Source organism: Callionymus lyra, chromosome 2, assembly GCF_982586985.1.
Source record: "Callionymus lyra chromosome 2, fCalLyr1.hap1.1, whole genome shotgun sequence".
Lineage (NCBI taxonomy): Eukaryota > Metazoa > Chordata > Actinopteri > Syngnathiformes > Callionymidae > Callionymus > Callionymus lyra.
In genome coordinates, this window is record NC_141819.1 from 6342014 (window position 1) to 6370005 (window position 27992).

The window sequence follows — 27992 nt, forward strand, 5'->3', positions numbered from 1 at the left end:
AACGTGTCTTAAGGAGGGATTTGCTCAATCACGGCTTCAGACTTGAGTCGTCAGAGCGACGCGTTTGAGCTTCAACGGTTCCGCCTTAACCGGGTCGGTACCGAACCGTTCGCGGGCCAGAGAAAGTGGAAGAAACTCGCGGATGGGAGACGAAGAAGGAACTTTTGTTAACTTTTGACCAGGTTGTTTTCTCTCCGCGCGGCTAAAGGCTAAAGGCTAACGGCACTGCTAGCACTTTGTCAAGTTTTTCCCCCCCGAGCGAGCTGGTCTGGTTCTCCCGGACCGAGACCGGACTCATGACGGTGGAAGGAGTGCGGCATTCCCAGCTCCTGTCTGCCCTGTTCCGGTCCACGGAAGAGTCTGACACTGTGGGCTCAGCAGAGTTCATTAAAGGTAAAAGAAAACAAACAAAAAGTCCAAAGAAAGTTCGTCGCTCAGCAGGTGGTGCCGAAGATGCTCGGGAGACAAACCCAATACAGTGTTTAAATACGTAAGAAAACTTGTCGAATAGGATAATAATTTTTGATAAAGACTTTAAATACATTTAAAAATATAATTTAAATTCGAGTATTTTGGCGAACTTTATAAAAAAACAAACAATAACTGATCGTAAAAGTTGACTTTCTCAAAGTATTGAAGTGTTACCTGTAGATTAATAAATACATAAATAAAGTTTTCTCCTTGAGACCAGCTATAACTCATCCTAGGAACACCAGTAATTCTATTTAAAATCGTTCAATAAGAGAATGAAGATCATTCAAAGGTGAATCTACGATTTTCTAAGAACAATCATTCTAATATTTGGCAGAAAGTTTTACTATTTTTGTACTGAACCTTTTCTTATATTAAAAATATGTATTTTTATTGTAGCTACAGCTTTGCAAAATGGTGTAAACTTCCAACCAGTCAAATATAATCTTTTATTTAATCGGTATTTGTGTTGAGCCATAACACACGTTTAATTCCTACAGTTGACTTCTTAGATACTTGAGTTTATTTTAGTGTGTGTTTGATGACGTCACTGAAGTTTCTCCCCATGAAACCCAAACCTGTCGTCTTTCAATCTTTCAAATACATCTGTCTATTATTTCCTGGATAATAATTGTGGATTCTTATGTCAACAAGAGCATCACTTAGTTTGTCACCATAATAACATGCATCGATGAGCCGTGACTCTTGAATTTAACTTCAACTCCGTCCATTTGCCGGTCACTTCAAATGTCAACCCTTGGGTCTTGAACTAAAAAAATTTTTATGTAGTATTGACAGCAACAAGTTTTGTATTAACTTTGAAATATCCTTAGAAAAAGTTTTTTTTTTTTTTTTCTGCCTTCTACTTATTTTGTTCAGAAGAAAAATGGACATTAGTCTTTGATTGAATTGTGTTATCCTTTTGTGTTTAAATATCCAGTTTCTTTCATTTCAAACATACTGAAAACTAACCTAAAGACTCACCTTTTTTAAACTGGCTTGTTCACCGTGACTCTTGTTTTATAATGTTTATTTAGTTCCCTTTCAAAACTTTAACTTTTGTACTAATCTTAAATTTTAAAACTAGTTTGTCGTCTGCCTTCTACTTATTTTGATTGTGTTATCCTTTTATTGTGTTTGTAGAGCGTTTGTATTTCGCCACGTTACGCAGCAAACCCAAAAGCACCGCCAACACCCACTACTTCTGCACGGACGATGAGTTTGTATACGAGAAGTAAGTACGATCCCACCGAAGGACGAGTTTATAACCCCCCCCCGTCTAAGAGCGTTTGTTTGTGCGACCGCAGCTTCTACGCCGACTTCGGGCCCCTCAACCTGGCCATGTTGTTCCGCTACTGCTGTAAGCTCAACAAGAAGCTGAAGGTAAGAACTTCCTGCCGCCGCCGTCGCCGACTAACCCCGGGCTGGAATGTCCAGAATGCAACATGAACGGTTGAGTTACGCAATGTTTTTTTTTTTTTATACTGATACTGAGCACGTGTACACCCTGTCACACACACACACACCTGCTTTACACCTCAAGGGTCACTTTCACCCCGTCATAAACACACACTCTCTGATCAAAGTGTCTTTTTCTTTATCCCGTTAACCCTCATTCAGTTTGTCACTTTACACATGGCAATCGATGTACACCGAGTGTTCACACAGTCACATGTTATTGCGTTATTACACACACACTTGTCACAAGATATTTTTTTGGATGACAACACTCGACACAAAGGCAGAAAGAAGAATCAATGGCGTTCGTTGAGTCATATTCACATGTCATGAATTCCCTCCTGTAGCAAATGGACAGAATCACACAATATATTTACATTGTCACCCACACCACCCTAATGTTCCCCCTTTTTTCCTCTTAAAATCTGTCACAAAACAAACAAAAACTATTGCTTCACGCAGTCATTCTGTCATTTTCAATCAAATTAATCGATGTTTTCAACTCGGTATATCTCAAGCTTCACCAAAGTCTTACTTCAGACAAACTTGGAGGTGACCTAGAAGTGTGAGGACATGTGTTGTGTTTTTTTTTTGGTTGCTACGACGGAGCATTCCTCCGCTGGGTTGTTGTCATCCACCAAACCACGACTGACAAACTGGACGGTCTGGATTCACTCCTGAATCTTTTTTTCCGTTTGCTCTCCTTCAAGTGTTCACGTGACGTCTCTCTACGAATTATTTGTTCCTCTCGTGAATCTGTTGACGGTCCTTCATCCCTCCGCTCCGAACCCGTCCACATGTTTAACGTCTTCTGTTGCAGTCCTTCACGTTGACTAGGAAGAGGATCGTTCACTACACCAGCTTCGACCAGAGGAAGCGATCCAACGCTGCCGTGCTGATCGGAGGATACGCCGTAAGTACGACAACTGCACTTGTCTTGACACAACAACTAGACACACAAGAGGTGAAGACTGTAACCCACACAGTTTAAGACACAACCACTCTTGTGTGGATGTGTGTGTTGTTGTGATGTTTGAATCTATTGTATCATCAGTGTGTGTTTTTACAAAACTCTCTTCATTAAAATATTGACGTTAGAAAATGATCTTAAGCTCCGCCCACTGAAAAACCGTTGTCTCTCTGGAGATGAAATCATGTTTAACATAACCACACCCACTCTGATTGGTCAAGCATGGAGGTTTGTCACTGCGCGTCAACTATCCCAGAAGTCTCCACCTCCAAGGGACTCGTTGCATAAACAAAGTGTGATTACAGCTGGAGGAGGAGTGAAGCCATTATTACGTCATAATGGACTCTCGTAACCTCTCGTTCGTCCAGATTTCAGAGCAAGTTTATAAAGTAATAAGTTGAAAACATGGTCATGATGAGGAACTTACTGCATGTTGAAGAGGACGAACATTTACAACATGTCAGGAGAGTGACATGAGTTGAACTTTCAAAAAGGCAAACAAGAAGAAAAAGACATTCAAAATATCAATGCCAGTCAAGCTCCACCAGCAACAGCTGATGTTTCCAGCTTCAATGGGAGACAATGCTGACCAATGGTCTACACAATTTGCCATTATGTGAGAGTCAGTGGACCCTAATGCAGGAGGAAATGTATACTTCTAAGAGACGCATAAGACGACACAGGAGTCCCAGAGAATCAAGGAAAAGCCTGCACGAATAAGTGTCTTCAGATGTTTCTTGAAGGAGTCAGTAGATCATCAAACACAGATGTTTCTTGAAGGAGTCAGTAGATCATCAAACACAGATGTTTCTTGAAGGTGTCAGTAGATCATCAAACACAGAGATGTTTCTTGAAGGAGTCAGTAGATCATCAAACACAGATGTTTCTTGAAGGAGTCAGTAGATCATCAAACACAGATGTTTCTTGAAGGAGTCAGTAGATCATCAAACACAGATGTTTCTTGAAGGAGTCAGTAGCTCATCAAACACAGATGTTTCTTGAAGGAGTCAGTAGATCATCAAACACAGAGATGTTTCTTGAAGGAGTCAGTAGATCATCAAACACAGATGTTTCTTGAAGGAGTCAGTAGATCATCAAACACAGATGTTTCTTGAAGGAGTCAGTAGATCATCAAACACAGATGTTTCTTGAAGGAGTCAGTAGATCATCAAACACAGATGTTTCTTGAAGGAGTCAGTAGATCATCAAACACAGATGTTTCTTGAAGGAGTCAGTAGATCATCAAACACAGTGATGGTTCCAAAGCTTAGGAGCAACAGTCTGGAAGGATTTCTCTCCTCTGGTCCTGAAGTTCAGGAACCATCAGTAGATTCTGATCCACAGACCTCAGAGCCCGAGCTGGGGTGTAAGTCTGGATCAGATCACTGATGGAAGGTCTGACCATGAATATATCTGAGAGTAAGAACCAGAATTTTAAAATGATCCTGAAAGAAACTGGCAGCCAGTGAAGAGTTTGAAGGAGAAATGTGAGTTCTTCTACTAGAGCGGCTCAGAATTCTGGCTGAAGAGTTTTGTATGAACTGCAGGCGAGACACATCCTTCTTGTTGAGACATGAAAATAAACTTTTGCATTAGTGTAAACGACACAAACTCATGGATTATAGGCTCCAGATCATGTGGTACCTCATGCAAGAACCTGCAGTTTGCTCCGAAAACGGAACATACCCCGTCCTATAGGGTAATGCAGAATGAAACTTCTATTCCTGCCCCAGCACCAGAGCGAGCCACCCACGAGAGCTGAAGATTCTAGCCCCCTATAAGAGACAGAGCCGGCTCCAACAAGTGTGGGGTTAACTTTCATCTACTTGGGTTGAAATGAGAAGGAAGGTGTTGTGAACTAGTGTGTAACATTTAAAAAAGTGATCACTCTGTCATTCCATTGTCAATCAGGCGTTAAGAGTCACACAAGAACTTTACATCCCCCATTGACCAGTGTGAACTTCTGTCTCCGGGGCAGGTGGTCTACTTGAAGAAAACCCCGGAAGAAGCCTACAGAGCTCTGATCTCCGGGTCCAACGCCTCTTACCTACCCTTCAGGTGAGCCAAGGCCTCGACGCACCTGCGAACCACAGAACCAAACCCTCAGACGGTTTGAGTCACAGCCTGTTTGCTAATGATGTGAAGAAATGAAACGCTGTTTAACAACCGGTTTATAGAGTCTGTGCGAGTTTCCTGGCGTCACCGGTGACGGGTGTGTGTGTGTGTGTGTGTGTGTGTGTGTTTGTGTGTGTGTGTGTGTGTGTGTGTGTGTGGCGGAGCTTCATTCCCCGAGTGTGGACAGATGTATGGACTGCAGTTCAAGGGTCTGGGTGAGGGGCAGTTGATTTCCTGAGTGGAGGAGGGTCACGCTTGCATTATGTCTCGCTAAGATGGCTATTAATGTGTGTGTGTGTGAGCGAGGGGAGGAGGGGGATAAAGGGCTTTTTGTTGTCCAAACTCTGCTTACGTAACGGCAGTGTTGCACGGTAGAAGACTCTGTTCTCTTGTCTGATGAGCAGCTTAAACTTGACCACGGCGAGGCCACGCCCACAGAGCGACGCATTCACAGGCCGCCCGTGATTCCCTTTGAAACATGCACGGCTGTCAAGAATTAGTACTTGTACAGCGCGATCGAGGGCCTCTCGCTGGATTTAACCGCACAAATCTGATGTGAGGTCGTTTTAACGTGGTGGCGGAGATGAAGCAGGATGTGGTGTTGTGTGTTGTTGCACTTTTTCCCTCCTGTTTTGTGTTGATGATGTATTTTTAAATTGTGTCATGTGTGTTTTTAGTACTTGCCTTTTTGCAAAACGGACACAAAAATATGTCGCTTAAAAGTTTTGAATAATATTTAGTTTAGAAGAAATTGTTAATTAATTTTGTCGTTCGAGAGGTTATTGACGTTAATGAGTATTTATATTTCCGATATTTGGCATGTAACATCTGCTCCTTAAGCACTGATATTATATACAGATTGGAATCCAGTAGGATCTGGAATCCTACTATTACAGATGGAGTATACTAGTTCAGATACTAGTACAGATACAGTATACTAGTAAAGATACTAGTACAGATACAGTAGGATCTGGAATCCTACTATTACAGATGGAGTATACTAGTACAGATACTAGTACAGATACAGTATACTAGTAAAGATACTAGTACAGATACAGTAGGATCTGGAATCCTACTATTACAGATGGAGTATACTAGTACAGATACTAGTACAGATACAGTATACTAGTAAAGATACTAGTACAGATACAGTAGGATCTGGAATCCTACTATTACAGATGGAGTATACTTGTACAGATACTAGTACAGATACAGTATACTAGTAAAGATACTAGTACAGATACAGTAGGATCTGGAATCCTACTATTACAGATGGAGTATACTAGTACAGATACTAGTACAGATACTAGTACAGATACAGTATACTAGTACAGATACAGTAGGAAATAGAATCCTGCTAGTACAGATAGAGTATACTAGTAAAGATACTAGTACAGTATACTAGTAAAGATACTAGTACAGATACAGTAGGAAATGGAATCCTACTACTGTCCAATCTGTCCTATGAAGATTCCAGATTCTACTAGTGAATTCCAATCTCTACTAGTACAGATTGGAATCCTTCTACTGAACTGGCATCTGAATATTGGAATTCCAATTTCTACTAGGACAAATGGGAATTCTACCAGGACAATCTCCAATTCTAACAGGAGAAATTTGGATCAAAATGTTATTTTGATGTAATCAAACCCTAACTCATATCAATATTCAGATCCCAGTTCAGTAGCAGGATTCCAATCTGTACTGTGACATATATTCAATATCTTTATGTGTACGTTTAAACATAACTCTCATCTTGAATGTCATGTCAACATTTGACAACTTTAGACACTGCTCACCCTTCCAATGAAATCAAATTGTGAGCACGATACTACCACACTTTAACAACTCTTGAGATTATTACTTTTAAAAAGTGTGGCTTTGTTTCCATCAGTCAACCACTAGGGGGCCGCCACATGCCTCACGCCTCGATACACCGCCTAAAACATCAAGCCGGTAGCAGATCAATGACCTCAAGTCTCTCGGCGCAGGATCGACAAAACTCCCAGGATTCACGTGCATGCATCTAATTCTGACGTGTTTTTATGGAAACCGGGTCGTGACAAACTTGTTAACTTGTTCAGATTTACAACTGGTTAATTAAGGATGTTTTTACGCACGTGCATAACTTTAAAAAACATGACTTTATTGAAAAAAAACCACTAAATTAAACTATACCAATTATTTATAAAAATAAATTACCCTTTTGCAAAGAGGCCATAAGAAAACACAACTTTAAAAATGGTACATGCTTTATAGATATATGTATACATGTTTAAGGCCAAGAGAATTTATACAGTGCCTTGCGAAAATATTCGGCCCCCTTGAACCTTTCAACATTTCGCCACATTTCAGGCTTCAAACATAAAGATATACGATTTTAATTTTGTCAAGAATCAACAACAAGTGGGACACAATCGTGAAGTGGAACGAAATTTATTGGATAATTTAAACTTTTTTAACAAATAAAAAACTGAAAAGTGGGGCGTGCAATATTATTCGGCCCCCTTGCGCTAATACTTTGTAGCGCCACCTTTTGCTGCAATTACAGCTGCAAGTCTCTTGGGGTATGTCTCTATCAGTTTTGCACATCGAGAGACTGGAATTCTTGCCCATTCTTCCTTGCAAAACAGCTCGAGCTCAGTGAGGTTGGATGGAGAGCGTTTGTGAACAGCAGTCTTCAGCTCTTTCCACAGATTCTCGATTGGATTCAGGTCTGGACTTTGACTTGGCCATTCTAACACCTGGATACGTCTATTTGTGAACCATTCCATTGTAGATTTGGCTTTATGTTTTGGATCATTGTCCTGTTGGAAGATAAATCTCCGTCCCAGTCTCAGGCCAAAAAGTTCGATTTTTGGTTTCATCTGACCAGAGCACCTTCTTCCACATGTTTGGTGTGTCTCCCAGGTGGCTTGTGGCAAACTTTAAACGAGACTTTTTATGGATATCTTTGAGAAATGGCTTTCTTCTTGCCACTCTTCCATAAAGGCCAGATTTGTGCAGTGCACGACTGATTGTTGTCCTATGGACAGACTCTCCCACCTCAGCTGTAGTTATCTGCAGTTCATCCAGAGTGATCATGGGCCTCTTGGCTGCATCTCTGATCAGTCTTCTCCTTGTTTGAGATGAAAGTTTGGAGGGACGGCCGGGTCTTGGTAGATTTGCAGTGGTCTGATACTCCTTCCATTTCAATATAATTGCTTGCACAGTGCTCCTTGAGATGTTTAAAGCTTGGGAAATCTTTTTGTATCCAAATCCGGCTTTAAACTTCTCCACAACAGTATCTCGGACCTGCCTGGTGTGTTCCTTTGTCTTCATGGTTCTCTCTTTAAACAGAACCCTGAGACTATCAAAGAGCAGGTGCATTTATACGGAGACTTGATTACACACAGGTGCCTTCTATTTATCATCATCAGTCATTTAGGACAACATTGGATCATTCAAAGATCCTCACTGAACTTCTGGAGTGAGTTTGCTGCACTGAAAGTAAAGGGGCCGAATAATATTGCACGCCCCACTTTTCAGTTTTTTATTTGTTAAAAAAGTTTAAATTATCCAATAAATTTCGTTCCACTTCACGATTGTGTCCCACTTGTTGTTGATTCATGACAAAAAATTAAAATTTTATATCTTTATGTTTGAAGCCTGAAATGTGGCGAAAGGTTCAAGGGGGCTGAATACTTTCGCAAGGCACTGTATATGTCCGTTTATTAGGCATCCCCACTGACATTTGAATGTAGAAGTATTACTTAAATGAGAAAAAAGTCTTTATTTATTAGTGTACATCAATGAACATGCGAGTGTTAAGATTGGAATTCCAATCCGTACGAGTAGGATTCCAGATCCTATTAGTAGAGATTGGAATTCCAATCTGTCCTAGGAGGATTCCAGATTCTACTAGTGAATTCCAATCTCTACTAGTACAGATTGGAATCCTACTACTGTATTGGATTTACAATCTGCCCTCGGACAAATGGGAATTCTACCAGGACACTCTCCAATTCTAACAGGAGAAATTTGGATTACATCAAAATGTTAGCGTAGGTAAGCCTACATTCACCATCACTATTCTAGGTGAATGACTTCATATTTTAGATATCTGATAACCCTTCTCATAGACCTTATTCATTTGGACCATTGCGGATTGTCCCTTGATAGATTGGAATCAAAGTTGTCATCGGACAATTTAAATACCGTCAATCAATCAATTGCATGAAAGTTACTTAATGTTGGAATAAGATGCATTAAATTGCCCTCTAAATGTGCGGGACGGTATACATTTTATTGTTTTGCCAAATTTGTGTCCATTATTTAGATATTAATGTAGTTGTCCGTAGTGTGTTTGGACCGTTATTTGATTTGTCCAGTTATGTAGTCTGTAATCCACCATTTATAATACATATTCTTGACAGGTTTTTTTGTATTTTGATAAATGTGTTAGTTGTGTAGATCAATATTCTTGTGCCTCCTGATTCTATTTCGTCTTTGTCCCTCTAGTATTGAAGGCTCAATATTATAAATTGTTGAAGAGAAAAAACTTAAACCAGTCTGTGTTAAGATAAGATAGCTTTATATATCCCACAGTGGAGCTGGAACATAGTAACAGCAGCTGAATATACACATAAAAAACAATAGTTTTATACACATACAATTACAAAATACGCTGACGTTGTCAATTTGTACTTCTATGTAGTAGTATGTAGTCTCAGTATATACACGGAAGTAATACTAACTTGTGATCTAGTCCAACACTAGTGATCCAGTCACTCGTCTCTTTCAACCTCCTTTGTTAAAGCAACATATTGTAAGAACTTTTCATCTCATCTCAGTTGTTTTCTTAGAAGATCGTGAACTTCCAAACAAACCTGTCCGTCTTCACCGTATGCTAACGAGCTAAGTTGTAAGCGTCATTTATAAAGTGTTATGTGTGCGTGTACAAGGAGGTGGATTTATTATTGATTTGGTGATATCGCGACGCGCCGGCGGCTCCTCTCTGATGTCGCTCAGTTTGGCGGGAAAGCGATGCAAGTCCCGCGAGACTGAGCGTTATAAGAGATATTTTTCTACGATCATGTCGACACCGAAGTCGAAATAAACCCCAGACCTCCCCTACAGTACTTGCACGTGCACGGGCAACATCTTGGGGTGAAAGAAAAAAATATCACATTAATATCTATATCGCACGAATATCGCACTTATTTCCAATATCGTGCAGCCCTACTTCCAGTTTATAGCACTCCTATGCTTTAAACGACTGTCATAGCAGAGCGTAAAATATCGACTTACTTAAGTTTTTCACACAAGAATTCTTATGTGAGGCTTCAATCCAAGAGGGACGTGACAGACGAGCTGTATGGAGGTATTTGGATGTTTTTAAGTGTCTCTTTGGATGAAGACGAAGACTTCTAGGCTCCAGTCGCTACATTAAAATGAACAAACTTTTTTTGTCCATGTCTATAAACAACTTATTAATTATTACTTTCACACCAGCTTTGAACTAAACACTATTTTTTTTAAATATAAAAATCCCTTGTTTTTAAGGAGAAAAACTGTCGAAAAGGCTTTTCAGCTGGGACTTGAAATAAGGGACCGTCAAGAAATTACTAAGAGGCCAAAAAACGTTAAACTTTAAAAATGGAATTCGTTAAGTTGTCCAAATCTTGAACGGACTTTGCAAATGTACATGTTCCTCTAAACTTGCTGTTAACATTTTGTATTATCAATTTTAAAGACTCTTATTTTAAAGAGATTTAAATTTTAATAACTGAGCTCAAGTCGCTACATGAAAATGAACAAACATTTTTGTCTATAACTCTTATAAGAACAGATCACTCTAAAAATACTCCCAACATTAGTCGACACGAGTAGAACAAGAAGTTTGAATTTTCGGTGAACTATCTCTTTAAGGAGGTAAATAGTTGTGCAAACGTAGAACACGGTGGAAAAGCCTTTGACAAATGTCTTCTAACAAACACTTCTGTTGACCCAGGATTCTGAAATATTGTCCTTGAGATTTGAACCATGTGCTCGTTCCTCGCGAGGCTTCATTATCAGAGTGTTTACCACTGTAACGATCCGACCCTGGACATCACACGTGTTTTTTAATCAGCTGCCTTACATAACAAAAGATGTGCCGACAAAAGCCGTCGGTCATGGAAAGGAAACCGGAGCCGGCGGCGGACGAGCTTCTGCTAACAAGCCAGTGGAACCTTTCTTTTGTCCGGCGCCGCGAAGCGAAGCAGTGGCAAAAATCTCGTCGGCGCTCGCATGACCAGGAGCCGGTGACGGACCCTCCGGACCCGGCTGATGAATTTAACACGTGGATGCTCCTGTCACTCAAACTCTTAATAAACAAGCGGATGTCAGCGACGAGAATAGAAATGTTGTCTCCAACATGGCCGTGATAATGAAGACTTTTGTAATCTGGTCACATGACCTTACGGCTACATCAGACATGACTTCATGAGAACGGGTTGTTGCTTTAAATGACGGTGAAATACTTGATGATGAATCTATAGGAAATGATGAGTTGACGACCGAAACCAGGAGAACGTCTGGTCCTCGTTGTACGATTGATTTATTATTTTCTTTGCAGGGACGCCTCTTTCGGAAACTGCACTTTCAACCTCTCGGTGCTGGACTGTCTTCAAGGCATCAGGAAGGTACGATCAGTTATTCCTCTTGAATCTTTGATACCAGCTACATTTTTGTGATCCTGAGAGCCCCAGAACATACAGAGGTTTATGATGAAACTATCACCGGTCTCTTCCCCCAGGTAGCTGGGAATAGGCATAGAGAGTCTCTAAATAAAGTCAACGCAAGGGATACCACACATTTGTTTTTGGGCCAGTTTGTCACTTTGACCCAGAGACACCATAAGGGATACCACAAACATGTTTGTTTTCTGGCCACTTTGTCACTTTGACCCAGAGACACCACAAGGGATACCACAAACATGTTTGTTTTCTGGCCACTTTGTCACTTTGACCCAGAGACAACACAAGGGATACCACAAACACGTTTGTTTTCTGGCCACTTTGTCCCAGAGACACCATAAGGGATACCACAAACATGTTTGTTTTCTGGCCACTTTGTCCCAGAGACACCATAAGGGATACCACAAACATGTTTGTTTTCTGGCCACTTTGTCACTTTGACCCAGAGACAACACAAGGGATACCACAAAGTGACCCAAACGCCTGAAAAAATGTGTTTGTGGTATCCCTTGTGTTGTCTCTGGGTCAAAGTCACCCAAAGGCTCAAAAACAAATGTTTTAGGTATCCCTTGTGTCTCTGAGGGTCAAAGTGACCTGGAGGCCCAAAAACAAATGTGTTTGTGGTATCCCTTGTGTTGTCTCTTTTTTTGAGTCTTTGGGTGACTCTGACCCAATGTTTTTGGTATCCCTTGTCTTGTCTCTGGGTCAAAGTGACCCAAATGCTCAAAAACAAATGTTTTTGGTATCCCTTGTGTTTTCTCTGGGTCAAACGGTTGTTTTCAGGCCTTCGGGTCACCTTGACCCTGAGACAACACAAGGGTTGAACTAGTATTACTGTCACTATAAAGTCTATTATTCTTTCTTCATGAACATGGATAAACGATTCTAGACTGTAGTTCATATTTAGTCACACACTTGAATATTTGATTATTTATTCATGACATTACATATTTTCAACATTAGTATTTGTCTGGTGTTGATGACTTTAGATTTATTTTATAATCCATAAATGTTGAATTACATTAAAATGATCAGTTTGTTTAGATTCTCAATTGTCCTGTTGATCCAGTTTCTCCTGGAAATGCGAGCCATTAGAAAGTGCAGCAGCTGCAGGACCTCAGTTGTGTCAACACACTTTTATCTTTCATTTCTGTCTGATGTTTCCTGTCGTGCGTTACTCGCTTCTTCGCTTCCCGTCCATTTACTCTAGTTTTTGACTGGCTTCACCTTCACCTCGTTCTCTTTGATCACCTTTTCCTCATAAACTCACTTCTTCTAGTTGAAGTTGTTGAGATTATTTTCCGTTCGATCGTCTTGTGAAGCGAAACTGGGTCGTCGTTCAAACCCATCAGTCCTGCTTCAGAACCGTTGGAAAAACAATGACCTGCACGAATGAGCAGCTTCACTTTTCTTTCTGTCTCTCTCTGTCTCTTTCTTTCTGTCTCTCTCTGTCTCTTTCTTTCTTTCATTCTTTCTCTATCTGTCTCTGTCTCTGTCTGTCTCTCTTTCTTTCTGTCTCTGTCTGTCTCTCTCTGTCTCTTTCTTTCTGTCTCTCTCTGTCTCTTTCTTTCTTTCATTCTTTCTCTATCTGTCTCTGTCTCTGTCTGTCTCTCTTTCTTTCTGTCTCTATCTGTCTCTTTCTATCTGTCTCTGTCTCTTTCTTTCTGTCTCTTTCTTTCTGTCTTTGTCTCTTTCTTTCTGTTTCTGTCTCTGTCTCTGTCTCTTTCTTTCTGTCTCTGTCTCTTTCTATCTGTTTCTTTCTATCTGTCTCTGTCTCTTTCTATCTGTCTCTGTGTCTTTCTTTCTCCCTTTCTTTCTGTCTCTGTCTCTTTCTTTCTGTCTCTCTCTTTCTCTTTCTCTTTCTTTCATTCTCTCTCTCTGTCTCTGTCTCTTTCTTTCTCTCTTTCTTTCTGTCTCTGTCTCTATCTTTCTGTCTCTTTCTATCTGTCTCTGTCTCTTTCTTTCTGTCTCTGTCTCTTTCTTTCTGTTTCTGTCTCTGTCTCTGTCTCTTTCTTTCTGTTTCTGTCTCTGTCTCTTTCTATCTGTTTCTTTCTATCTGTCTCTGTCTCTTTCTATCTGTCTCTGTGTCTTTCTTTCTCCCTCTTTTTCTGTCTCTGTCTCTATCTTTCTGTCTCTTTCTTTCTGTCTCTTTTTTTCTGTCTCTCTTTCTTTCTGTCTCTGTCTCTTTTTATCTGTCTCTCTTTCTGTCTCTCTCGCTCTCTCTATGTCTCTATATCCCTTGTGGGGAGACTGGAGTCTGGGATCGGTTTCATAGGGCGAGAGGCGGGGGACACCCTGGACAGGACCCCAGTCTGTCTCAGGACACACAAAGACAGACAACCATTCACACACACACACTCGTACCCTACGGACAATTTCCCCAAGTTTTCAATCAACCTCTGTATGTTTTTGGACTGTGGGAGGAAACCGGAGTGTCCGGAGTAAACCCACACAACACGAGGAGAACATACACACTCCACACATGAAGGTCACAAGTTGTCTCGGCCTGGAAATGAACCAGCAACCTTCTTGCTGTGAGGCGACCCCGCGCCACCATTTTTAAATAAATATGAGTGTTTTCATCCGTTTTATTCATCCCTGCCTTTTACTTCTTCCCCCCATTTTTTTCTTTCGTCTTCTTTTGAGTTAATTTTCAATCATTGAACGTATTTATTTCACTGAAACACATTTTCTTGAACTAATGTCGTACGTTTCAGGCTCTGCAGCACGGATTCTTCAACTTCGAGACCTTCGACGTGGAGGAGTACGAACACTACGAGGTAAAGACCCCGAACCCAACTCTCTGACCCGACAGTTTCCTGGTCGCTGACCCCGGACCAGCTGCTGAATAATTCAGCGTCCGACGAAGAAAAGCTTTTGACGCGTCGGCAGGTCTGGTCTCGTGAGGACGTCGATCAGCAGGACGGTCGCTGGCGAATAATTCCTAGGAGTCTTGCAGGGACAATATAAGACCTTATAATATTAAGATCCAGATTCTAAACGCGTGTAAATGCAGTCGAATGAAGGATTTAATATACATTTGGTTCCAATGAGCCTCTTAAATGCGGAGCAATAATCTGGACGTCGATGCTTCCTCTGATCCAAACTCAGAATCCAGGTCAAAATTTCATATCTCGGCGTGTTTTTTTTGTGATTGTGTAACGTCCTGTTCGATCGAGGGAGGGGGGGGGGGGAAATTCAACAAATCCGAGTAGATAATCTTCAGCCCCGGAGTTCCATCAATCTGCTTTATTGATGCAGCTTTTGTCCGTCGCTGCATGTTTTAAACCGTTACCACGACAACCTGCCCCTGGTTGCTCGTCCAGATGTGACGCGTGAGAAGCAAAGTGTTAACAAGTAGCTTAGACTAGAAGAGTGCATCTCCAGGAGAAGATGCAGTGAGAATGCTGACCCTGCTGGGCTGTAGAAGTAGTATTAGAAGTAGTGGTAGTAGAAAAGTAAAAGTAATGGTATAATTAGTGGTAAAAGTAGAAGTCGTAGTAGTAGTAATAGTAGAAAAGTAAAATTAGTAGTAGTATTATAAGTAGTAGTATAATTAGTGGTAAAAGTAGAAGTAGTAGTAGTAGTAGTATTAGTAGAAATAGTAGTAGTAGAAAAGTAAAAGTAGAAGTCGTAGTGGTAAAAGTAGAAGTCGTAGTAGTATTGGTAGTAGTGGAATAAGTAGTGAAAGAGTAGAAAAGTAAAAGTAGTAGAATTAGTAGTAGTAGTAGTATTATCATTAGAAGTAGTAGAATTAGTGGTAAAAGTAGAAGTTCTTGTAGTATTGGTAGTAGTGGAAGTAGTAGTGAAAGAGTAGAAAAGTAAAAGTAGAATTAGTAGTAAAAGCAGTAGAGGTAGTAGTAGTATTAGTAGTAGAAGTAGTGTAAAAGTAATGGTATAATTAGAAGTAAAAGTAGAAGTAGTATTAGTAGATAATAAGTGGAATAAGTAGTAGTAGTAGTTGTATTAGTAGTAGAATAGTAGCAGTAGAATTGGTAGTAGAAGTTTAAGTAGTAGGTCAAAGTGGTAGGAGTTGAAACATGAGTTGAAGATTTTCCCCATTGAAATGAATGGGGTAGAAAAAGAGGAATAAAAGAAAGAGTGGAAGAGATAAAAGAAAGCTAGAAGATAGCCAGTATTTCGGAAACAAACTTTAAGAATTGGGAGTAAAAAGGTCGACAGGAAAACGTGTAATGATGGGAGAAGGTAAAGAGTAGTGGAGAAGAAGAAGAAGAGAGGAGGGTTGGTAAGAAAGGAACAAACGAAGGGATGGATGGAGAGGAGGAGTGAATCTCTAAGGGTTCAAATGTTTATCGTCCTCGCAGCGCGTCGAGAACGGAGACCTGAACTGGATCGTCCCGGGAAAGTTCCTGGCCTTCAGCGGACCACATCCCAAAACCAAGATCGAGAACGGTGAGTCCCCTTGACCCGAGACCATCACGACCATAACCACCGTGTGTGTGTGGTGCTCAGGGTACCCCCTCCACGCCCCGGAGGCCTACTTCCCGTACTTCAGGAGGCACGGCGTCACCACCATCGTCCGCCTCAACAAGAAGATCTACGAGGCCCAGCGCTTCACCGACGCCGGCTTCGACCACTACGACCTGTTCTTCCTGGACGGCAGCACGCCCAGTGACATCATCACGCGCCGCTTCCTGCACGTGTGCGAGAGCACGGACGGCGCCGTCGCCGTCCACTGCAAAGGTGGGTTATCGCTGAATCTCACAGCGCCCCCCGGTGGACTTCACAGGAAATGAATAGATGATGATGATGATGTTGTGGAACTTGTCTCTCCGCCGCAGCTGGTCTGGGCAGGACGGGCACTCTGATTGGCTGCTACCTCATGAAGCACTATCGCTTCACGGCGGCCGAGGCCGTCGGCTGGATCCGGATCTGCAGACCAGGCTCCGTCATCGGGCCTCAGCAGCACTTCCTGGAGGAGTGAGTTCACGTCCATCACTCGAGTGTAGAGTATTTATTGATTCAAAAAAAAAAAAAAAAAAAAAAAAAAAGTATAATAACAAACCACCCATGAAACTAATGTATATAATATTGTATCATATATAACGTTTTTTGGAACTTCTGTTTATTGCCGTTAGATTATAGGCGACATATCCATGATGAGTAATACACGTAGAACACTGCATATCCAAATCAAAAGTACAAAAACGCAATCATACAAAGGCAAATATAAACAAACTCGAACCTTGAGACCAATTAATCCAGAACTAAACACAGAATAATCAGAATCATTTCAAACATTCAAACTCCATTGCTCACCAACCCACCAGTCCTTGGCCATAATATTGAATAACTGGGACATTCTCTTAAACAAAGGGACATTTAGTTGTTTTCTCCGCCTTGTTTCAATTTGTGTTTCCATTGATTCATTTAGTGTGTTTTGATCATTTTTCTTGCAGTTAAAAACAATATATGCAGCAAAAATAAAGTTATTTTTTGATAAACGAATCTACTTTTGATCCATGCAGAGAATACAGCAGGTGGTCCAGAGCAATGTCTCAAATCACACACTTCTCTAAGTGCACTGCTTTACAGTACACTACAAGACAGTGCACTTACTTGCCCAGTGCTCAAATTGTGTGTAGTACTGTGTCAAATCAAACTCTGCTGCTACACACTTGATGTGACTCGACAGCTTCTTCTTCTACTACTTTTTAACACTGATCAACCAGTCGTTGAAACACTATCACTGACACTTGACAACACTTTTCTCGGATTTAATCAAGTTATTAAGTTGTTTCATTGTGTTACTACTGTTGTTGTAAAATGAGTGTTTTCTCGTGACATTTACGTCGGTATCTGCTCCGAAGAAGTGTCGTATGGACGTAGTTTAGATGTTTTCGGACGGTCCAGGTCCCAGTATTCGGGAGAGTGATCAGCAACCAATCATCATCCAACATATGTTGTTATTGCCAACTTTGTCTCTGGATTTTTTTTAATGGCAGCGTGAGACCCTCGTCTTTCAAAATCATATTTAACTCAACTTTCAGTTGCTCTTCATAATGAGCAGTATTATCTGTTGTATCCATCATTGGTTTTTATATAAATGTGATCCACAAATGTATTCGATGGTAAAACACCGGTTGCAGGATGACAAAATATCTAACGACTACACAATTTTCAGATATATTGATGACACTTTTTCTGGCTTTTACAAGAGGGAATTGAGCAAATACTTTCTATAAGTAAAATGTGAAAGTTCTTGTAGGAAAGTGCTTCTCAAGATATGAACAACAAATGTAAACTTATAATAACAATGAAGTGCATTAACACAAACAACCTGGAGCAACATGTATTATCCAGTATCTGTCGGTGTTTAATTTAAACATGAACGTTATTTTAAAGACTAAACGAGTCCAAACATAAGCTTTAAAAGCTTTATTTTTATTTTTCACTCATCGCTGACATTTCAACAGTTTTGTTGTTACTTTGTCACGCGGAAATGACGAATGTCGCCAACTAGTGGCCAGATGTTTAATTGCAGAACACGCATGAATAAACCCCGTGAATATTTGAGTGTAAATTGTAAAATAAAACATCGAATGATTGTCTTTTATACACACACTATTGAAATATAAGCCAGACAATAAATTTAAATAAAAATGGTATTTTAAAGTTAATTTATTATTTTTAATTTTAAATATCAATACTATTGATTATCAAAACACTATTGGGAATAAAAACATTGGGATATATCGATATTTTCTTACACCTTTTTGTAACGTGTACCTGGAATGTATGTGTCGAAGTGATTCAATGTCGCATGTGTATCCTGAGTCAACGATGATCCATTTTGATTAGATTTGCTAAAATGCTGAATATCTTGTTGTGTGTCCAGGAAACAAGAGTCTCTGTGGCTGCAGGGACACAACCAACGCTCCCAGAAGGCTCAGCTGGAGGAACATGCGGTTCCTCACCTCATCACGGGCCTGGAGAACCTCGGCCTCAACTCCACGCAGAACATCGGCAGCCACGTCCAGAACGGCCTTCGCTCCTCCACTCTGGACCACCGGCACGAGGTCGGTTCTCCTCGAACACGCGTTGATTTTTCTATTTTTGTTATTTTGGACAAAATATTTAATCAGGGAAATAGTTTCTGACGTGACGAGGCAATTAAAACGGTTAAAGTCAGAAGAGCTGATTCTTGCATGCATCCATCTTCATTTGTTAATTATTAATCTTTGAAAAGAGGTCTTTAAAGGCTTTAATTCACGTTCATGAATCTAAAAACAAGGCTTTTATTGTATAAAATATTAGAAATTGTGAACTTTCAAATGTCAAAATATTACATTTATTCATCTTTTCTTATTAGCAAAATATTACATTTATTCATCTTTTTTTATTAGCAAAATATTACATTTATTCATCTTTTTTTTTAGCAAAATACTACATTTATTTATCTTTTTATTAGCAAAATATTACATTTATTTATCTTTTTTATTAGCAAAATATTACATTTATTTATCTTTTTTATTAGCAAAATATTACATTTATTTATCTTTTTTTATTAGCAAAATACTACATTTATTTATCTTTTTTTTAGCAAAATATTACATTTATTTATCTTGTTTATAAGCAAAATACTACATTTATTTATCTTTTTTATTAGCAAAATATTACATTTATACATTTATACATCTTTTTTTCTTTTTATTAGCAAAAATATTACATTTATTTATCTTTTTTATTAGCAAAATATTACATTTATTTATCTTTTTTATTAGCAAAATATTACATTTATTTATCTTTTTTTATTAGCAAAATACTACATTTATTTATATTTTTTTTAGCAAAATATTACATTTATTTATCTTGTTTATAAGCAAAATACTACATTTATTTATCTTTTTTTATTAGCAAAATATTAAATTTATTTATCTTTTATTATTAACAAAATATTACATTTATACATCTTTTTTTATTAGCAAAATATTTCATTTATACATCTTTTTTTTATTAACAAAAGATTAGATTTATTTATCTTTTTATTAGCAAAATACTACATTTATTTATCTTTTTTTATTAGCAAAATACTACATTTATTTATCTTTTTTTATTAGCAAAATACTACATTTATTTATCTTTTTTTATTTGCAAAATATTATATTTATTTATCTTTTTTATTAGCAAAATACTACATTTATTTATCTTTTTTTATTAGCAAAATACTAAATTTATTTTATCTTTTTTTATTAGCAAAATACTACATTTATTTATCTTTTTTTATTAGCAAAATATTACATTTATTTATCTTTTTTATTAGCAAAATACTACATTTATTTATCTTTTTTTATTAGCAAAATATTACATTTATTATTTTTTGTATTAGAAAAATATTACATTAATTTATCTTTTTTTATTTAACAAAATATTACATTTATACATCTTTTTTTTATTAGCAAAATATTACATTTATTATTTTTGTATTAGAAAAATATTACATTAATTTATCTTTTTTTATTTAACAAAATATTACATTTATTCACTTTTTTTATTTAGCAAAATATTACATTTATTCGTATTTTTTTATTTAGCAAAATATTACATTTATTCATATTTCTTTATTTAGCAAAATATTACATTTATTCACTTTTTTTATTTAGCAAAATATTACATTTATTCGTATTTTTTTATTTAGAAAGATATAACATTTATTCACTTTTTATTTAGCAAAATATTACATTTATTCATATTTTTTTATTTAGCAAAATATTACATTTATTCATATTTTTTATTTAGCAAAATATTACATTTATTCACTTTTTTTATTTAGCAAAATATTACATTTATTCATATTTTTTTATTTAGCAAAATATTACATTTATTCATATTTTTTATTTAGCAAAATATAACATTTATTCATATTTTTTATTTAGCAAAATATAACATTTATTCATATTTTTTTATTTAGCAAAATATTACATTTATTCATATTTTTTTATTTAGCAAAATATAACATTTATTCTTATTTTTTTATTTAGAAAAATATCGAATCATTCAAATCTTTCCAGCACGATTTCAACATCAACACGATGGAATCTCAAAACATATTCATTTGATGTTAAAATAAACATTTGGTGAAATTCTCCCTAAAACCTTAAAAAACTAAATTAATTAATTTGGTTTATTTTCTCAATGTTGGTTGATTTTAAAACGGTTTAAAAAAAAATCTTAAATTAAGTTGCTTTATTATTGAAGAACCCAGTTTTAAAAATGAAACAAATATTTGACCCAAAAAAAACGTTTTGATTAAAAATGTGACAAAATATGATTCGTAAAAAGTTAAGGAAAAGTAACGACTAATAAGAAAATATTGTTAAATGAATACTTTTGAAAAAGATTGTACTTTTGTGTTCTGAGATGAATGAAGTAACTTTTCGATGCATCTAAAGACGTCATCTTGACTCGTGTGTCTCAGAACGGTTCTGCGGATCCAAGTGTGACTCAAGGAGACAAACTCCGAGCCTTGAAGAGTCGTCGGCAGCCGCGAGCCGCCACCACAGGAACCCTGAGGTACTCGGACCGGAGCCGCGTCTTAACGTGACCCGTTGTTGATGGTTCTGTTCCTCAGGATGGAGGAGATGAAGTTGCACACAAGGTCCTCGTCTCAGCCGTTCAGGTGAGAACCACAGACTCCTCCTCTAGAACCTTTACCAGCAGGTCCGTCATATTGGGGGCGTCATAGCTCAGATGGTAGAGTGGGTGCCTGCAGTCCAAAAGGTTGCAGGTTCAATCCCAGCTCCAGACAAGCTTGTGTCGTTGTGTCCCTGAGCAAGACACTTTACCCTGATTGCTCCTGATGGTAGACTTGGCGCAGGTGTGCAGCCTACTCCCATCAGTATGTGTGAATGGCTGTCAAAAGCACTACCGAATTTCCCCTCGCGGGACAAATAAGAGATTCTAAGGTCCACATGTGTGTGTGTGTGTGTGTGTGTGTAGAACGTCTCTGGGTCCAGCCTCGCCGCTCAAGACGCCAAAGTTGTTCACGTCGTCTTCTGCTGCAGCGAAGAGGATCGGAAGAAGTTCTGCGTCTTCAGCTCCGAACATGAGGAGGTCAGTGAAGGTCACGACAGAAGTGTGCACACACGCATGCATGCATACACAGATACATGTACGCACACACACACATGCATCTAGTACAAACGCATGCATAAAGGTGCACACAGTCACATACACGCACACGCACACACACCCATGTACATGCAACATACACACACACATGCATGCAAGCGCACACACACACTTGCGCGCACACACATACAGGCACTCAAACATACACTAACGCACACTAGCACACACACACATAGGTGCACAAACTTGCATACAAACACACACACAAACACTTGCACACACATACACCCACACAAACATACACTAACACACACTAGCACACGCATATAGGCGCACACAGTTGCATGCCCACACATACACTAACACACACTAGCACACACACACTTGCACGTACTCAAACATACACTAACACACACTAGCGCGCACACACACAGTTGCATGCCCACACACAGTTGCACATACACTAACACACACTAGCACACACACACTTGCACGTACTCAAACATACACTAACACACACTAGCGCGCACACACACAGTTGCATGCCCACACACAGTTGCACATACACTAACACACACTAGCACACACACACTTGCACGTACTCAAACATACACTAACACACACTAGCACACACACACACACACAGGCGCAATCACACACACAAACACTTGCACGTACTCAAACATACAATAACACACACTAGCACACACACACAGTTGCATGCCCACACACACACACAGTTGCACATACACTAACGCACACTAGCACACACACACAGGCGCAATCACACACACAAACACTTGCACATACTCAAACATACACTAACACACACTAGCACACACACAGGCGCAATCACACACACAAACACTTGCACATACTCAAACATACACTAACACACACTAGCACACACACAGGCGCAATCACACACACAAACACTTGCACGTACTCAAACATACAATAACACACACTAGCACACACACACATTTGCATGCCCACACACACACACAGTTGCACGCACACTAGCACACACACACACAGTTGCACGTACTCAAACATACAATAACACACCAGCACACACACACAGTTGCATGCACACACACACAGTTGCACATACTCAAACATACACTAACACACACTATCACACACACGCGTACATAGGTGCACACTGTCACATACCCGCACACCTATGTGCTCACACACCCATGTACACACACACACACACACTCATGTGCACCAGGGCCGGGGTCTACACAGGCATGTATGAGGGGGCAGCCACAAATCTTGAGGGGGCATTGTGCACTTCGCCTACTAGTTTGAGGGGGCCCTGCCTAGACCCGGCCCTGATGTACACACACATTCGCGCACACACCCATGACTGCATGACTCCCAGGCTGTCGAAGGAGAACAAGGGTCGACCGGTGAGACACCTGCTGGTGGACTGGTGTCACATGTGTGTTTCTTGTGGTTCAGCTCGGCTCTGGGCTCTCGACTGGCGAGCTCTCTGAGCGACCTGTACGCCGCCGACATGGAGGAGGACAGGAAGTACCTCGCCCCCCCCTCCTCCTCCTCCTCCTCCTCGCCCCTTTCCAGTAGCTCCTCCCCCTCTATGGCCCCTCCCCCCCTGTTCCGCTATAGTACCGGCGCTCGCTCGCGGGAGGTCAACAACAACAACAACGGCTCGTACGGAGCCTCCGCGCCGACGCCGCCGTCGTCCCGGACGATGCAGGACTTGAGGCCGCAGCGTGGTTCCTACGGTGCCCTGAAGGCGGCGTCGGGACGATACCTGAGTCGCTCCATACCTGTAAGTCCTCTGACTCAGCAGCAGCACCTCCTCCCTCCGTCGCTACCTGTTCTCCACCTCTCCTCGGGAACCTTCTGTTCCAGGTTCACTTTTCATCCTCGCTGTCCTCAACACTCTTGTTCGATGCCTTCTCTTCACATCTGTCCACATGTGTGAGTCTGTTGGTTCTTCCTCCTCCAGCTGTTATGTTGCTAACACGCTAACAAGCTAACATGCTAACATGCTAACATGCTGCTGCTGTGCTGAGAACATGCATTAGATAACATACCAGTCTTTGTATCATCAGTGTGTGTGTGTTGTTGTGATGTGTGACTCTATTGTATCATCAGTGTGTGTTTGTGTTGTTGTGATGTGTGACTCTATTGTATCATCAGTGTGTGTTTGTTGTTGTGATGTGTGACTCTATTGTATCATCAGTGTGTGTTTGTTGTTGTGATGTGTGACTCTATTGTATCATCAGTGTGTGTCTGTTGTTGTGATGTGTGACTCTATTGTATCATCAGTGTGTGTGTTGTTGTTGTGATATGTGACTCTATTGTATCATCAGTGTGTGTCTGTTGTTGTGATGTGTGACTCTATTGTATCATCAGTGTGTGTCTGTTGTTGTGATGTGTGACTCTATTGTATCATCAGTGTGTGTCTGTTGTTGTGATGTGTGACTCTATTGTATCATCAGTGTGTGTGTGACTCTATTTTATCACCAGTGTGTGTGTTGTTGTTGTGATGTGTGACTCTATTTTAATCATCAGTGTGTGTTTGTGTTGTTGTGATGTGTGACACTATTGTATCATCAGTGTGTGTCTGTTGTTGTGATGTGTGACTCTATTGTATCATCAGTGTGTGTCTGTTGTTGTGGTGTGTGACTCTATTGTATCGTCAGTGTGTGTGTGTTGTTGTGATGTGTGACTTTATTGTATCATCAGTGTGTGTCTGTTGTTGTGATGTGTGACTCTATTGTATCATCAGTTTGTGTGTGTTATGTGTGACTCTATTGTATCATCAGTGTGTGTCTGTTGTTGTGATGTGTGACTCTATTGTATCATCAGTGTGTGTCTGTTGTTGTGGTGTGTGACTCTATTGTATCGTCAGTGTGTGTGTGTTGTTGTGATGTGTGACTTTATTGTATCATCAGTGTGTGTCTGTTGTTGTGATGTGTGACTCTATTGTATCATCAGTGTGTGTGTGTGTTGTTGTGACGTCTGACTCTATTGTATCATCAGTGTGTGTGTTGTTGTGATGTGTGACTTTATTGTATCATCAGTGTGTGTCTGTTGTTGTGATGTGTGACTCTATTGTATCATCAGTGTGTGTGTGTTGTTGTGATGTGTGACTCTATTGTATCATCAGTGTGTGTTGTTGTGATATGTGACTCTATTGTATCATCAGTTTGTGTGTGTGATGTGTGACTCTATTGTATCATCAGTGTGTGTGTGTGTTGTTGTGATGTGTGACTCTATTGTATCATCAGTGTGTGTCTGTTGTTGTGATGTGTGACTCTATTGTATCATCAGTGTGTGTGTGTGTGTTGTTGTGATGTGTGACTCTATTGTATCATCAGTGTGTGTCTGTTGTTGTGATGTGTGACCCTATTGTATCATCACTGTGTGTGTGTGTTGTTGTGATGTGTGACTCTATTGTATCATCAGTTTGTGTGTGTTATGTGTGACTCTATTGTATCATCAGTGTGTGTGTGTGTGTGTGTGTGTTGTTGTAATGTGTGACTCTATTGTATCATCAGTGTGTGTGTGTGTGTTGTTGTGATGTGTGACTCTATTGTATCATCAGTGTGTGTCTGTTGTTGTGATGTGTGACTCTATTGTATCATCACTGTGTGTGTGTGTTGTTGTGATGTGTGACTCTATTGTATCATCAGTTTGTGTGTGTTATGTGTGACTCTATTGTATCATCAGTGTGTGTGTGTGTGTGTGTTGTTGTAATGTGTGACTCTATTGTATCATCAGTGTGTGTGTGTGTGTTGTTGTGATGTGTGACTCTATTGTATCATCAGTGTGTGTGTTGTTGTGATGTGTGACTCTATTGTATCATCAGTGTGTGTTTGTACAAAACACTTTTTTCATTTAATTGATCGACATTAGAAAATGATCTTAAGCTCCGCCCACTGAAACATGTTGACCGTAACCACACCCACTCTGCTGTGATTGGTCCAACATGGAGGTTATTCAACGTGCGTCATTTATCCCGCCTCCAAGGGACTTGTTGTGTAAACAAAGCGGGCGTGATTACAGCTGGAGGAGGAGTGAAGCCATTATTACGTCATAATGGACTCTCGTAACCTCTCGTTCGTCCAGATTTCAGAGCGACTTTATAAAGTAAAACGTTGAAAATATGGTCGTGTAGTGAATAGATTCTTCTGAGAATCAATTTATCTCATTAAATATGTGAAGTTTATCGACTAAAATAACACATTTGATATTTCACTTCTCTCTAAAGTAAAGAACCATCAACTCCGCACACATTCATACAAGCGTGTTGTGTGTGTTTATCTGTGTGTGTTTTCATAAACACAAATGAGTTTTTCTTTCTCCTTGTCAACCACAAAAGTGCAGGTTTTGCCTCAAAGCATGCTGGGAGTATTCACCGGTTCTTGTCTCTGTGTTGCAGTCGCTTCAGTCTGACTTCATCCAGTACTAGAGCTGCTCACCTGTCCTGACCCGTTACCCACAATCCCCTGCTTCTCCAAGAGACTGAAGAGCTGCTGCTCGCCGTGAGGACGAGAAGATGGAGTCAGATACAGATTTTATATTTCTAACCAGATGATTATTTTGATAAAGCGTCGTCACGGCAACAGTTTTTGACGAAGGACTGGAATCACGAAGAAGCTTTTTAACCTTTTTTTTACTGTCGTCGTCTTGTTCTGTGTGCGAGCGGCGAGAGGTCACGTGACTCCGGTCGACCAATGACGGACAAGATCTTCAGCAGCTGCCTTTGATTCTGACGGTGCGTTCACTGACATCTGTAAAGATCATGGACGCTTTGTGTCTCATCATGTTCTTTAAGACCATGTTTGGTTGAAACATTTAGTTTTTGAATGAAAAATATGTATTTCTTCCAAACAAAAATGGTAGATATTGTTTTGATCTTTTCTAATGAGTCAATTCTGGAGAATATTTTCTTAGCTTGATTTTTAAAACAATTAAAAAAGTTAAAGAAGATTTTGAGAAATTTGAAAAGTTTCAAAAGATTTTTAAAACTTTTCAAAAGATGTCGGGAAATTTGAAAAGATTTTGTAAAGATTTTGAGTAATTTGTAAAGTTTCAAAAGATTTTAAAAAGTGTAAAAAGATTTCGGGAAATTTAAAAAGATTAAAAGATTTTGTGAAATTTAAAAAGATTAAAGAAGATTTCGGGAAATTTGAAAAGTTTCAAAAGATTTAAAAAGGTTTAAAAAGATTTCGGGAAATTTAAAAAGATTTTGTGAAATTGAAAAAGATTAAAGAAGATTTCGGGAAATTTGAAAAGTTTCAAAAGATTTAAAAAAGTTTAAAAAGATTTCGGGAAATTTGAAAAGTTTAAAGATTTCAGGAAATTTAAAAAGATGTTAAAGATTAATAAGATTTTGGGAAATTTAAAAAGTTTAAAGGTTTTGAGAAATTTTAAAAAGATTTTAAGAAATGTAAAAAAAGATTAAAAGGTTTCTCTTTTTTAACTTCATAAAACTTTAACTATTTTTTCTTCCACGTCAGGGACTCTGTAGTAAAAGTAATTTCCATGATATTCTCTTCAAAAAAACAAATGTTAATTCTTAAGTATTTCATCAAGTATTTGTAAAAAACATGTTAATCAGTATTATTGACATTTTTAAACTTTGAACTAAAAAGTAAAATTCTGTCACTATTGCTTTATTTTCGGATCCTTTAATTATTACACAAACATTAACAAACCTTCAAACATGTCGAGCGATCGTTTCTTTTCCTTCGTTTCACTCGAACGCGTCGTTTGAAACGATTGTCAAACGATCAGTTTTGTTTAAAAGTTTTTCGGTCGAGGTCGAAGTTCGGTGAAAACTTTATGTCCAGAGACTCGAGAACAAAGTGCCTGAGAAGTCGATTCCACGCGTCGACGTCTCCTCGTGTAAATGTTCACTTTGTAAATGAAGGAAACGTGTTTATTTGTTGACGTGTAAAAAGTGTCGAAACATAACCTTTTATTTTTGAAAACAAATGTTTTATTTACTGCAACAATAATCTTTTATTTTTGAAAACGAATGTTTTATTTCCTGCAACAATAATCTTTTATTTTTGAAAACAAATGTTTTATTTCCTGCAACAATAATCTTTTATTTTTGAAAACAAATGTTTTATTTCCTGCAACAATAATCTTTTATTTTTGAAAACAAATGTTTAATT

The 27992-nt window shown here is 39.1% G+C and overlaps 1 protein-coding gene across 2 annotated transcripts; it reads left to right on the top strand.

Moving 5' to 3' along the window:
* The first annotated feature begins 42 nt into the window (after window positions 1-42).
* cdc14ab (cell division cycle 14Ab) lies at window positions 43-27992 on the top strand. Of its 2 annotated transcripts, XM_087783332.1 has the most exons (16): window positions 43-393; window positions 1615-1705; window positions 1779-1854; window positions 2750-2842; window positions 4878-4957; window positions 11613-11679; window positions 14451-14513; window positions 16059-16146; window positions 16207-16437; window positions 16536-16674; window positions 18593-18773; window positions 21173-21267; window positions 21326-21373; window positions 21694-21807; window positions 23296-23626; window positions 26249-27992. In XM_087783332.1, exons 1-16 carry the CDS (start codon window positions 297-299, stop codon window positions 26276-26278), a joined length of 1824 nt encoding a protein of 607 aa, XP_087639458.1. In that variant the 5' UTR covers window positions 43-296; the 3' UTR covers window positions 26279-27992. The 2 variants fall into 2 exon arrangements, with proteins under 2 accessions (XP_087639458.1, XP_087639459.1); XM_087783333.1 differs by lacking the exon at window positions 23296-23626.

What these genes read in the sequence shown, in the direction of transcription:
- cdc14ab (XM_087783332.1), top strand. Translation starts at nt 297, where the DNA reads ATGACGGTGGAAGGAGTGCGGCATTCCCAGCTCCTGTCTGCCCTGTTC. An exon ending in AGCTCAACAAGAAGCTGAAG is followed by an intron (nt 1,855 to 2,749) that starts GTAAGAACTTCC and finishes CTTCTGTTGCAG; the next exon opens with TCCTTCACGTTGACTAGGAA. An exon ending in CGTCGCCGTCCACTGCAAAG is followed by an intron (nt 16,438 to 16,535) that starts GTGGGTTATCGC and finishes TCTCCGCCGCAG; the next exon opens with CTGGTCTGGGCAGGACGGGC.